General features: G+C 45.6%; 1 protein-coding gene across 1 annotated transcript in view; it reads right to left on the reverse strand.

Annotated features, from left to right (window-relative positions):
- Nucleotides 1-7,562: 7,562 nt before the first annotated feature.
- The window catches only part of dlgap5 (discs, large (Drosophila) homolog-associated protein 5), a 54,310-nt gene continuing 48,316 nt past the window's right edge, over nucleotides 7,563-13,556 (reverse strand). The window contains exons 17-18 of the mRNA XM_038783541.1: nucleotides 11,354-11,448; nucleotides 7,563-9,426 (exon numbers count right to left, since the gene is read on the reverse strand). Of these exons, the coding sequence (XP_038639469.1) occupies nucleotides 9,307-9,426; nucleotides 11,354-11,448 (215 nt within the window). The 3' untranslated portion in view covers nucleotides 7,563-9,306. The remainder of the gene's footprint in view (nucleotides 9,427-11,353; nucleotides 11,449-13,556) is intronic.

The raw sequence follows: 13,556 nt of genomic DNA on the forward strand, positions 1-13,556 counted from the left end.
TTTGAATTAATGGTTGCTAAGATGTTCACTGTATGTTTTAAAAAGGTTAACTTGAATTCATAGAATAAACATTGTTTTGCTTCAAACAATACTTTTCCATTTCTGCTGTACCACACCTGTAGAGTGGGCCGTGTGCTCCCCATAACCACAATCTATTAAAAGTTGTGGGTCAGGTGAACTCGGCATGATACACTTTGGGGTTCTCTAAACCCTGGCCCATAACAATATGGAATGACGTCCTGGGTTTAGATCGTCCCGCGAGGGGAGACATTCTCCCAGCATCGACCCGCTCAAGCCCCCTCAGGATTCTTGTTTCAATAAAACCACCTCTTCATCCTTCTAAACTCCAATGAGAGTAGGCCCAACCGGCTCACCCTTTCCTCATCCCAGGAGTCAACCTAATGAACCCAAAATGACCGTCAATGAAAGAATATTCTTCCATAGGTAAGGAGACCAGAAGAGTACACAGTACCCCAGGTGCAGTGTCACCCTCTAAATTGGAAAAAAAATAATTGGGCACTCTAAATTTATTTTTAAAAAACCAAAGTACCTGGATGAGTACTTGACATGTCATAACATTCAAGACAATGGGCCACATGCTGTTAAATGGGATTAGGTAGGCGGGTCAGTTGTCTTTCTTGCGTTGGTGCAGACTCGATGGGCCGAAGGGCCTCTTCTGCACTGCATCATTTGGTTAAAAGGGTGGCAGAAGTTTGGAACTCTGCTGAATCAGTTGTTAAAATAGTACCTTAGATTTTCTGTTAAGGTATTAAGGGGAGAGAGTAAAGGTTATGGAGTCATGTCACGGATTAGCCTGAATCTAATTGAATGGCAGAACAGGGTTGATGGGCTAAATTGCTAACTCCTGTTCCTGTAGTTATCCTTGTCTGGCCAAAGCAGAGCAAGAGGCCAAGGCATGGACAAGAGTTTCACTCCCAGTTTAACTTTGTCCTTTATAGAGTCTGGCACAACCCAGAAAGTAGCAGCTTGGCTGTCTGTATTTGTATCAAGGAGAGGTATTCCGGGCTCTCGTCAATGAACGGAAGGGGTCACATTGCTTCACTCTTTAAAATCGATTGGTGCATACTTACAGGCTGGCAGAGCTGGTTAGGAAGGGTACATGGTTTACGTAACAGAATGTAATTACCAATCAGGGGTATACCTAGATATGAAAACGCGAAGATTCAAATTTAGAACGCAACAGGCCATTCGGCCCATCGAGTCTGCACCCACCCACTTCCACCCTCTCCCCATAACCCAATAACCCCATCCAATCGTTTTGGTTACTAAGGGCACTTTATCATGGCCAATCCACCTAACCTGCACGTCTTTGGACTGTGGGAGGAAACCGGAGCACCCGGAGGAGACCCACGCCCACACGGGGAGAATTTATAGATGAGGTTGAAGTCGTATCTTCTGAGCTTCATCAAAATTCTCTGGGGTCGCGGAGTCATGTCGTTGAGATCCTTCGGTATTATATGCACCAACTGTCTGTGATCCGTTTCTACAGTGAAAATGGGGAGTCCATAGTAATGGAACTTTAGTACACCGGTTAGAAGTCCAAGACACTCTTTTCAATCTGAGCATATCGACATTCTGTTGGGTGTCATTTGCTCTGGATGCATATGCAACAGGTACACAAGAGGAGCTGTCACCTTTTTGCAACAGTACTGCCCCTATTCTGCCCTGACTCGCATCTGTCAAAATTTGTGTCTCTCTGGTCAGATTGAAAAACGCTGGAAGAGGTGCAGTTGTTAGTTGTGCTTTTAAACCAAGCCTTTCTTTTTGATGGTCAGCTGTCCATTCGAATGTGGTTGACTTTTTGATCACATTTCTAAGAGCTGTTGTTCCGGTTGATAAATTAGGTATAAATGTGCCTAAAAAATTTATAATACCTAGAAAATGTAGTGGTGCATTTTTGTCGTCTGGGACTTTCATTCCCTGAATGGCTTCAATCTTGTCACTGTCAGGTTGCACACCATGTTGAGAAATCTGTTCTCCAAGGAACTTGAGCGTGGAAGTGCCAAAACTACACTTGGATTGGTTCAGCTTTAGGCCATATTTGTGTATTCGTTGAAAAACTTTTAGAATCATGGAATCTCAATAGTGCAGGAGGCCATTCGGCCCATCAAGTGCACCATACCGAGGCCCACTCCCTTGCAACTTCACCTAACCGGTGGACACCAAGGGGCAATTTACCATGGCCAATCCACCTAACCTGCACGTCTTTGCACTGTGGGAGGAAACCGAAGCACCCGTCGGAAACCCACGCGCACACGGGGAGAACGTGCAGACTCCACGCCGTCTCCCAAGGCCAGGATTGAACGTGGGTGCCTGGCACTGTGAGGCAGCAGTTCTAACCCCTGTGCCACCCCATTGCCCAACTCACTCACACTCCATTTAAAATAAATTGGTTGAATGCTCCCTCTAAATGGAATTTATACAAGAAAAAAAAACAACCAAGTTTCCTAGCAAAATCCAAAGACATGGAACATTGACAAACTTTCAGCTTGGAAGTCTAAGGAAGAGGGCTGACTGCTGAGGTGGGTAGATGGAAATGGCCTGGCAAATCCTTTTATTAAAAGAGGAAAAAAATTCATACAAGGCCAAATGGTACAACATTAATTTTGCGTTGGAGAAACAGGGTACCCTCCCCTCGGTACTAACGTACGTGGATGGGGGGGGGGGGGGGGGAGAAAATTATGAAAATGAAATGAAAATCGCTTGTCACGAGTAGGCTTCAATGAAGTTACGGTGAAAAGCCCCTAGTTGCCACATTCCACGCCTGTCCGGGGAGGCTGGTACGGGAATCAAACCGTGCTGCTGGCCTGCTTGGTCTGCTTTAAAGGCCAGCGATTTAGCCCAGTGAGCTAAACCAGCCCCTGATACTCTGATTATTAAAACAGTTCACAGCACAGTTGAAATGAAAATGAAAAGAAAAGAAAATCGCTCGTCACAAGTCGGCTTCAAATGAAGTTACTGTGAAAAGCCCCGAGTCGCCACATTCCGGCGCCTGTTCGGGGAGGCTGGTACGGGAACGGTACAGTTGTACCAAGAAAAAAAGGTACAAAGCACTAAACTTTGCGCGGGAGAGACCAGATACCCTCGCCTCTGTTCCAATAGAAGGGAAAGGAGGGGGAGTGGTGGTGGTGGAGAAAGAGGGGAAAGGAGGGAGGAGCCAGGGTGTTGGTGGAGGGGGGCCCAATAGGGCACTGCCTGAACCATCTATGGAGGCAGAATAACAAACGAACCTTCAATTATTCTGGGAGCCCCCAGAGGAGGTGAGGGGGCGACTGTCAGGCACAAGCGAGCCCTGCATCCCACTGCAGAGAACCTCACAAGCAAATAAAGACCTGGCGCCGGAAGGAGGCAATATGCTCGAGGTGGGGTCTTGGAGGCAGAGCAGGAGCGGTACCACTCTTGTGGGGCAATAGAGAAAACAACTCTCTCGACAGTGGCCTCCAGTGGGTCCACTGCCAGGTAGATCCCACCCACTGTGAGCCCTTTTTCCAGGGCGAGGTGGACCGCCTGCTAGGCTCTTAAGACGATTGCGTTGCCATCCACCTTCCAGGCTGCAACTATGGTCTAAAGGCCAACAATTTCGGCCATAGCACAGACGCAGGCCTCGATTGATATGGTGTGCATAAGACTTTACCCCACATTTTTGGGTCATGAGGGGACAGTGACCTAGCCCCAGGAACAGTGGGGAGAGTGGAAGCCACCACTCCCACATAGGTGGCTGTATAGGGCCCCACCACCGGCATAGGTGGCATTGCTGCCATCTGGTCAGTGGTGGCCGATAGGCGAGAAAGGGAGTAACTGAAGGGGAGGGGGAGGCACAGGAGGATGGGGCGCAGAAAGGGGAGGGAGGAGCAGGAAGCTAAGGCACAAAAGGACAGGCCAGTGGCGAGGAAAGTCCAGCGGGCTGATCCTCCAAAAGGTCTTCGATCCAGCAGCGGGTGGATGTGGGAAAGGGTCTTCAGTCTAGCACAACAGTCCACGGATATTAACCCGTCTCAGCATAATCGGCAGATGAAAAATAAAGTCCAGATACACCAACCTTCCTCTCCTTTTCATCCCCAAGTGTTGCGGCCACCTCCTGTTTGCTGGGAGGCCTCAGGCCCTCAGGCTCTGCAGATGAAACAGGCAGCAAACAGACCCAGCCCCTCCTCCTCTCCTTCAGCTGCAGAAATCAGGGAGGCAGGCATTGTGTAAATCCAGTCCCAGGCCGGAGCTCTATGCCAGCCAGGCCAAGCCTCCACCTGTGAAGACAGCTTTCCCTCTCTTGCAGCTCCCTGTAACGTCCATTGAGCTTCAGGTAAAACAGGCAGCAGCAAATCTCTTCTCTCTCTCTCCAGGCAATTCAGCAGCAACCAGCACTGGAAACCGCAGCAGCTGCAGCCACTCGAGGTGGATTGGCTATGCTAAATTGCCCCTTAGTATCCGATGGCTAGGTGGGGTTATGAGGATGGGCCTGAGAAGGGTGCACTTTCAGAGGGTCGGTGCAGAATCAATGGGCTGAAGGGCCTTTCTCTGCACTGTCGTGATTCTACATTCTCCAGAAAAAGAGAAGGCGGAGTGTTGACTGAATAGGTTTTCAAAATTATGAAGACGTTCGATAGGGCGATATCTCTCTTTACCTCCACAGCACATTCAAAACTTGGGGCCACACTGTGAAATTTGATACATGAAATGAAAATCGCTCATCGTCACTGTGAAAAGCCCCTAGTCGCCACATTCCGGCACCTGTTCGGGGACATGGGGGCAATTCTATTCCAACAGTGGTGCATTTTGGGAGTAATTTAATCCAATAGTGATGAGTCAAGGGAAAACGGGATAACGGAGGGAGAAAAGCAATAGAAGGAAAGGGGCTGTAGGGATTCTAGGAATATATTGCAGCTGCTGGAAATCGGAAAAGAAAACAGAAAGTGCTGGATACACTCAGCAGTCCTGGCATCATCTTCAGAGGGAAGAGCTCATGGTCCAGGCAGATGATCTTTCAGAGTTCTGACAAAAGGTTACTAACCAAACGTCAGCTGTTTCTCCCCCCACCTACGGGCAGTATAGTAGCACAGTGGTTAGCACTGTTGCTTCACAGCGCCAGAGACCCGGCTTGGGCCACTGTCTGTGCGGAGTTTGCTCGTTCTCCCAGTGTCTGCGTGGGTTTCCTCCCACAGGTCCCGAAAGACGTGCTGTTAAATGAATCGGACATTCCGAGTTCTACCTCCGTGTACCCAAACAGGCATGGAGTGTGGCGACGAGGGGATTTTCACAGTAACTTCATTACAGTGTTACTGTAAGCCTATTTGTGACACTAATAAAGATGATTAAAGATACTGCCTGAAATGCTGAATGTTTCCAGCATTATGTTTTCATTCAGATTGATGGGGCAGCACAGTGGTTAGCACAATTGCTTCACAGCTCCAGGGTCCCAGGTTCGATTCCGGCTTGGGTCACTGTCTGTGCGGAGTCTGCACATCCTCACCGGGTGCTCCGGTTTCCTCCCAATCCAAAGACATGCAGGTTAGGTGGATTGGCCATGATAAATTGCCCTTAATGTCCAAAATTGCCCTTAGTGTCGGTGGGGTTACTGGGTCATGGGGAGAGTGGAGGTGTTGACCTTGGGGAGGGTGCTCTTTCCAAGAGCCGGTGCAGACTCGATGTGCCGAATGGCCTCCTTCTGCACTGTAAATTCTATGATAATGAAGTAGGTATGGGACAAGGCTCATGGGGAGCATAAACAGCAGTTCAGACCAATTGGGCCAAAGTTTTGCTTGCACGTTCAATTCGATGCAACACGCATCTGCAAAGTCCGTTTCAGGAGACAACGGGAACACTCTCATCCCAAGTCAATGTCGAGTAAAAAAAAACAGACCTCAAAAACCGATCACCTGTTGAAGCAAATGTTACACAAACTGTGCAGCATTTAGAAATAGTTAGGCAACCTTAATTTAGGAAGGGAATGCCGGACTCAACAGCATTACAAAATAGTAAAATGTACTCCATTAATTTGTTGCTGTGTTCATTTGTAGTCTTTCTGAAAAGGCTTCTGGTTTACCTTCCTCAACCTACCACCTAAAGTCATCATAGAAGTGCAGGAGGCCATTCAGTCCATCGAGTTTACCCCTACCCTCTGAAACAGCACACAACCTATGCCCATTCCCCCCGCTATCCCTATAAATCTGTAACCCCATCTAACCTTTTGGGCACTAAGGGACAATTTCAAATGGTCAATCCACCTAACCTGCACATCTGTGGAAGAACACCGGAGCAAACCAATGAAGGCACGGGGAGAAAGTGCAAACTCCACACAGTCGCACAAGGTTGGGAGGGAACCCTGGTCCCTGTGCCACCCAGTCTTAAAATGAAATGAAAATCAAAATCGCTTATTGTCACAAGTAGGCTTCAAATGAAGTTACTGTGAAAAGCCCCTAGTCGCCACATTCTGGCGAGGCTGTTATGGGAATCGAACGGTGCTGCTGTCCTGCTTTCAAAGCCAGCGATTTAGCCCTGTGCTAATAGCCTGAGTGCTCTTAGAGCTCTGGCCATTTTCCAAGTTTGCTACCTTTCCAGTCAAGCGTCTGTAGCATTGCCTTGAGGTTCAAAGGGCTCAGCCCCCCCACCCCCCCAGGACACAAGCAAGTCCAAGGTCCCAGTTTAGTGATACATTGCCTGTGCCATTTAAACAGAGAACCTGTTCATGTGATCTCACTGCAGCTTTGACGTAAAGAACATGATAGTCTGAAACTGCTACACTACCCCTCACCTCAGGCAATACTCCATCTCCAAACTCACCATGCTGCCGAGAAAAATTGCAGGTGGATCTGTCCCATTTACCTACATAGTCGTTGTAGTGCCATGAAATAATTAATTGTGCACCAGTGAAATTTGATTTCCTCAATAAGATATATTGCAATTAGGGCAACACGTGGTGCAGTGGTTAGCACTGGGACTACGGTACTGAGGACCCGGGTACGAATCCCGGCCCTGGGTCACTGTCCATGTGGAGTTTGCACATTCTCCCCGTGTCTGCGTGGGTTTCACCCCCACAACCCAAAGATGTGCAGGTTAAGCGGCTCGGTCATGCTAAATTGCCCTCATTTGGGAAAAAAATTGGGTACTCTAAATTTATTTAAAAAAAGACATTGCAATTGAACTTCATACTTTTAAGCACAAATTGCAAGACGATGGATGAAAAACAACACCGTAAGCAACTGGGGTGATTAGAAGTCAGACCTCCCCTCACCTGCAGTCATGCAGGTACAACAGACCTCCAGCAGAAAGCCAAATGGATGCTGGGCAAAACACGTCTCGCTTACTGGATAAAAAAAAATGCAATAAATTCAAGATTTGAAAGCCTTAACTTTCAACACACAACACATAAATTTAAGGCTTTTCTGGCAGAGCTCATTGAAGACCATCAAGATGTTTTAAAATGAAGAGCACATGGGCAAGTCTTGACCACGTCTCCTGGATTACATACAAATCCAAGGTTCCAGAAAGAATGACAAGACAATCCAACAGTGCCCAGCACTGGGGATGTTCAATTAAAAACACTTCCAAAACTGAAACTATGCAGTTTTATTTTGGGTCAATAGACATACAAACTTAATAATATAGGCAAGAAGTTCCTCACCAATGTAATAAGAAATTGGTAACTGCATAATTTTCAACTTATCGTTTTTCAAATTTTCTATACAGAAATAGTACAATAAACATCCATTGCATCTGCCACTGCTGGGATTAGCGAGTGAGGACAGCGGAGATAAAAAGAAGCAAGTCACGTTGGTTTTAAACATGCAATCATGCAAAGGCATGACTTCCCAAATTGGGAAACAGACAGGGAATATGTACACATCACACTCGAAAATTTCCAAGACGATAAAATCTTCCAGTACAGGAAGATTGTGTAGCAGTTTGGCAGGCTCATTTTGGAGAACCTTGGTTTATTTATGGCCAAGGGATTGGATGGGACCTGCCACTACACAGGATTTTCACCCTTGGTGAGGGTTGACAGCTTATAGTTCCAAGAATAGCTTCGGCATCAATCAGGCAGATTTCATACTTCGGGAAGACTCGTACAAGTCCAGACTCTGATAAAAACACTTTCATTTTAAGGGCAATATCTTGTAATGACAAAGGGGAGTTTAGTTAAAGTTCAAATTGAGTTGATAAGAATCACATCAATTATACTATGGATGGGTACTCGACAGGAGATGTGCTTGCAACTCAAGAGGCCGTGGTCACATTTGTAAATATGAATAAATGGCAGACATTGGACACTATGAGAGAGGGATCCTGAAGACAGCATTTGAAAAATAAAAAAAGTGCTTCAGGCAGTCTGCTACACAGCTCAATTGCCTGAAAAGCACCCTTTTCAGAACTTGACTGCTCCTGAAATGGAGTTTGTTCAAAAACTCAATTGAATGGTAGCTGTCAAGTATTTGTGGGTTGTACAATGATCCATATATTAACCTTTTTTAAAAAAAGGCAGTGTTCCAGATGATTAAATTCACCAATTCCTCCAGCTCCCAGGATACTACACAAGCGCCCCATTTTATTCAAACTTTCGCGGAGCTATCAATTAAGTTTTCCACCCCATTTCTCTGGAGCTGTTCATTCAGTGCAGCTAAGGGTGGGTTGCTGGCCTGCTGATGCCTTCAAAACCTGGATGAAATGGCACTTGGGGCATGGGTGGCGAGGTGAAACTAAATGCTCCAACACGTGGCATTTTCTCCCTTCCTACAAGTAACAGCCTGCCATTTGACAACATAATTTGGAGGGCCTGTCAGGCGGGGACGGACAGGAATGAAACCTACAGCCCCACCACTCATGCACAATACTGCTTTCCTTTTATATCCTTCACATTTACTCGAGAATAATTCATGCATCCACACCCATCATAAAAAGGGACATGTCAATGTCAAAAAAGATTGATAAATGGAAAACTAACCAAGTCAGTGCATAAATGTCACTGAACGTTGACATATCGCTCAATAACAATAAACACACCCTGAATTTTTAATGCCAGCAAGTGACCATAGAACAGCCAGAACAACTCTTGAGTTGGGCCCCAAGAGAACGAAATTTGAAGCTTCATAGTCAATGGCATCAGGTACCAAAAATGGCTTTGATCTTTGGCATTCAGTGCTTTTCTTCATTGAAGAGAAGATTCTCCATTCAGCTAGAGTTCATAATATTGCAATCAGTTATGAGGCATTTCGCGACAAATCCTTCATGGTGTAGAAAGTGAAAGAAAGGGCAGTAGCTTCAATGGGCTTCCCCTTGCAGCTTTTCTAGTCTTCATTATTGAGGTGTTCCACTGGGACTGAATGATATCAAATCCTGAAGGGCTGCTTGATGTGGAGGCACTCGCTGGCCTCCTCCCCCAACCATTGTTTCAAAGGGACTCATTGCTGTAAGTTTCTTAAAAACACAAAACAAGTTATTAATTTCTTTTAATACATTCACATTTGCCAAGTTAAAAATATCCAAAATTGGATAGGTAGGAGGAAATTCGAGACCTGAGAGCTTTAAAAGCAAAAGGCACCTGCAGTGGTAATCAAACTATAGGAACAATACCCATGGAGCAGAAAAAAGGTCTATTTCACCACTCAAATGTCTACACTGCCCCTCCCAAACTCCAAGTGAAAATCTTGCCTTGTAGAAGGGAGCAAGAACTAAAACTGCCTCTCGGCACACTGGCAATGAGTCACACATACTAATCACATTCCAGCTTTAAAACAAACAGTTGAGCAATTTCAGGTAGGAGGGCAATTTTTCCAAAACCATCCTGGTCATCTCCAGGATAGGGAGGGGGAAAGAGGAAGACTTCACAAAGCTGCGATCTACACCTCTGACTGTACATCCATTTCAAATGCACTCGGGGGAATCCCATGCAAATATAGTCTGAGTAAATAGTGAAAATCCACTTTTTAGGCTTGGAAAAAAAAAGGGTAACCTAGACGAGTTACTAAACTTATTAACCATGACTATAAATATAGGAAAGAATCTTCAGGCAAACAACAAAGGATGAAATCGAACCCGGGTCCCTGGCACTGTGAAGTAGCAGTGCTAACCACTGTTACCATACTGCCCTGACACAAGGCGGAGCAGATTCTTCACAGAATGGCGGCACAAGCACTACAGCCCAAAGATGGACAGGTTAGGTGGATTGGCTATGCTAAATTGCCCTTTGTGTCTAAAAAAAAAAGGTCAGGTGGGGTTACGGGGATAAGATGAAGGTGTGGGGATAGGGTGGGGGTGTGGGCTTAGGTGGGATGCTCTTTCCAAGGGCTGGTGCAGACTAGATGGGCCGAATAACCTCCTTCTGCACTGTAAATTCTATGAAATCCACTGTTGCCTCACGGCACCAAGGACTCGGGTTTGATCCCGGCTCTGGGTCACTGTCTGTGTGGAGTTTGCACATCTCCCCGTGTCTGCGTGGGATTTACCCCCACAACCCAAAGATGTGCGGGGTAGGTGGATTGGCCACGCTAAATTGCCCCTTAATTGGAAAAATGATTAGGTACTCGCAATTTTAAAAAAACAATGATGGGAAGAATATTGAAAGTATGGTAGAGACGGCAAAGAAAGGAATAAAGATCATTCAGGCTCTCGGATAGTTTTTGCCTTTCTGTTAGATCATGGCAGATTAATATCTTACCTACCTTGATTCAGCAACTACGAATTTAAAAAAAAAATCTATGCGAATTAAAAAAAATAAAAATCTATGCATCTTTTTTTTCGACTCCCCTTCTATACTCGGGTAAACACAAGTCTAATCTAACAATCTGTCTTATTAATAGATGATAAATCATGTTGAATGTACCATTCAACCTCCCCGTACCAGCCTCCCCGAACAGGCGCCGGAATGTGGCGACTAGGGGCTTTTCACAATAACTTCATTGAAGCCTACTCGTGACAATAAGCGATTTTCATTTTTTCATTTCATGTTGCGGAAACGGGACGAGGCGAGATGAGCAAAAAAGAGAGTCACAAAGGCGATTCTGAAAACTGAGGGGTTTGGGAGGGAAAAAATAGTTATGGGTTGAGTTATGACAACACATTTGAGGATCTTAAGTGGAAATTATCTACGCGTCACATTGCATGAAGCCATCATTCACTGCAAGACGTAGCTTTAAGGAAAGGGAAGAACTCCGGAAGGATGGAAAACAGCAACAATCCAGGCCACTGACCTATACTCGATGACTGCTTTCAAAGCAGCATTTGCTGAGATTTGAAGATGAGTCATCTACTGAATGCCTGGGCAGTGATGAGAAACAGTGGGGGAAGGGGGGGGGGGATATAAAAAATAAAATCAATTTAATTACTGCAGTGATCATTTCCTTACCACACTATGGAGAATAGTTCCTGCAGTCAACGAATCGTTAAGTGAATTAAAGGATGGAGTTCCTCGTGTGGCTGAAATGGAACTTGGAGTGAGACCTAGGAAAGGACAAATTGAACAAGAAATGAAGAGCAATATGAAGCGGAACGATAAAAGATATTCTGACCCCTAGTGGACACAGATGAAATGTTTCCTGTGAACACAGCAAACAACGAAGGAAGCAGAATTAGCTACATGTCACTGTAGCAGAAGGGCTGAATTAAAGCTGACAACCTATCTGACAGGTTTATTGAAGCACGGCAGGTTAATGAATTTCTTGGACGTTTAGGAGTTGAGTCGAGAAAGAAGTTAACATTTATAATCCACAGAGAGGTTTGTTACAACTCAGAAGTGTTACATTAGGGCCCAAGTAATATTCAATTACTGATGTTATAAAAAATTAAGTCTAGTGCCCACATTTTAAACAAACCCGTAAATGAATCAAAAGGTCACAAAATATAGTTTCAATCATCCCTGCAGGAGCTCCCAAGGGAATTATCTAGGTATAACCTTTTAACTGCTTCATGATCTTGCCTCCATCAAAAAAGGTCTGAAGCAGGGATATTTCACTGATGATTGCAATTCCTCATATACACGAGCAGCATGTGCCATCATGCAGCAAGACTTGGACAACACGTTTGGGCTGATAAGGGAGAGGAATATCTGTGCCAGGCAATGACCACCTCCAACACGAGAAACTAACCATCTTCTCTTGATGTTCAACGGCATTACCGTTGCTGAATCAACGACCAGGAACCTCCTGAGGGTTAGAACTTAACTGGACCAACCAGGTAAACGCCATGGCTCCAAGAGTAGATCAGAGGCTGGGAATTTTGCACAGGTGGAAGACTCTCCACTTGCTGGATGAGCGCATTTCCAACAACAATCAAGAATCTCAACACCACCCTAGACAAAGAATAAGCACCTCAGCTATCACCTTCATTCAAAAAAATCCCCATCCCCTACAGATGGTGCAATGTATGCTATTGACAAGACAGTGCAGCAAATCGGCAAGCTGCCTTGAATGCCAGACCTGTGACCTCCAACACCTAGCAGAGTCGGGGCAGTGAATGCAAGAGAACACCACCACTTACAAGACTCACACTACCCCGACCTTGGAAATACATCTCCTTTCCTTCATTGGCGGTAGGTCAGAAACCCAGAACTCCCTTTCCAACTGCCCTGGGTATACCTATGCCGGACTGCAATGATTCAGACAGTGGCTCATCAAACCTTTCAAGGGCAATTAGGGATGGTCAACAAACATTAGTTTCGCCAGCAATGTTTGCATCCGATGAACGAAAAAGCCCGACTGGTATTTCAAACTGCTCCGGACCATCTTCAGTATTGTTTACTGAGGCAGAGCTAAATACAGTCAGGTCTGGTCTACCTGGAACCAACTGATCCAAGGGTCAAAGGTTGCATTTCGATCTCAAATTCAAATGGCACAACTGTTTTTAATCAGAATTGGATTGTTTCTTCTCTGAAGGCACACTGGGCCGGCCAAAGTCCAATAAGATTACACATTCACTTCCTATTAATTAAACACCGACTAGAGTTCAGTTGATAAGCAGACCACAAAGGCATCAGACTAGGGAGGTGCAATATTTAATCAATCCAGACCCACGGAGCTGGCCTTCACAAACAGAAAGTTTATGGTTTCTAAGGAAAGGGTGGGTATGGATATAAACTGGCTCAGGACTGGTCTTGGCTGTGGCATTACATTTGCCAGGAGCAAGAGACCCAGTCTAGAGCTATACTGGAAAAATGGACATTTAGTGCCAAAGAGGACCCATGAAACGGAAGTCAGTTCCTCGAGGACAGGGAAGAAAGCATGACATCTACTGCCAAGCAAAACCATTAAGACCGACTTGCTAAAACTGGTTTGTACTGTCAGACTCCAAAAAAACTCAATTTTTAAATGTTATTAATTTACGGAAGGCGGGTGTCGCTGGTTAGGCTGGCATTTGCTGCCCACCCCAATTGCCCTCGAGAAGGTGGTGGCGAGCCTTCTTGAACTGCCATAGTTCATGAGGTGAAGATACACCCATAGTGCTGTTACAGAGCGAGGAGTCTGACCCAACAACAGTGAAGGAATGGCCAATATACTTCCAAGTCCGAACGGTGTATGGCTTGGAGGGGAACTTCCAGGTGGTGACGTCCCCGT

Source organism: Scyliorhinus canicula, chromosome 23, assembly GCF_902713615.1.
Source record: "Scyliorhinus canicula chromosome 23, sScyCan1.1, whole genome shotgun sequence".
In the NCBI taxonomy this organism is placed as follows: Eukaryota; Metazoa; Chordata; class Chondrichthyes; order Carcharhiniformes; family Scyliorhinidae; genus Scyliorhinus; species Scyliorhinus canicula.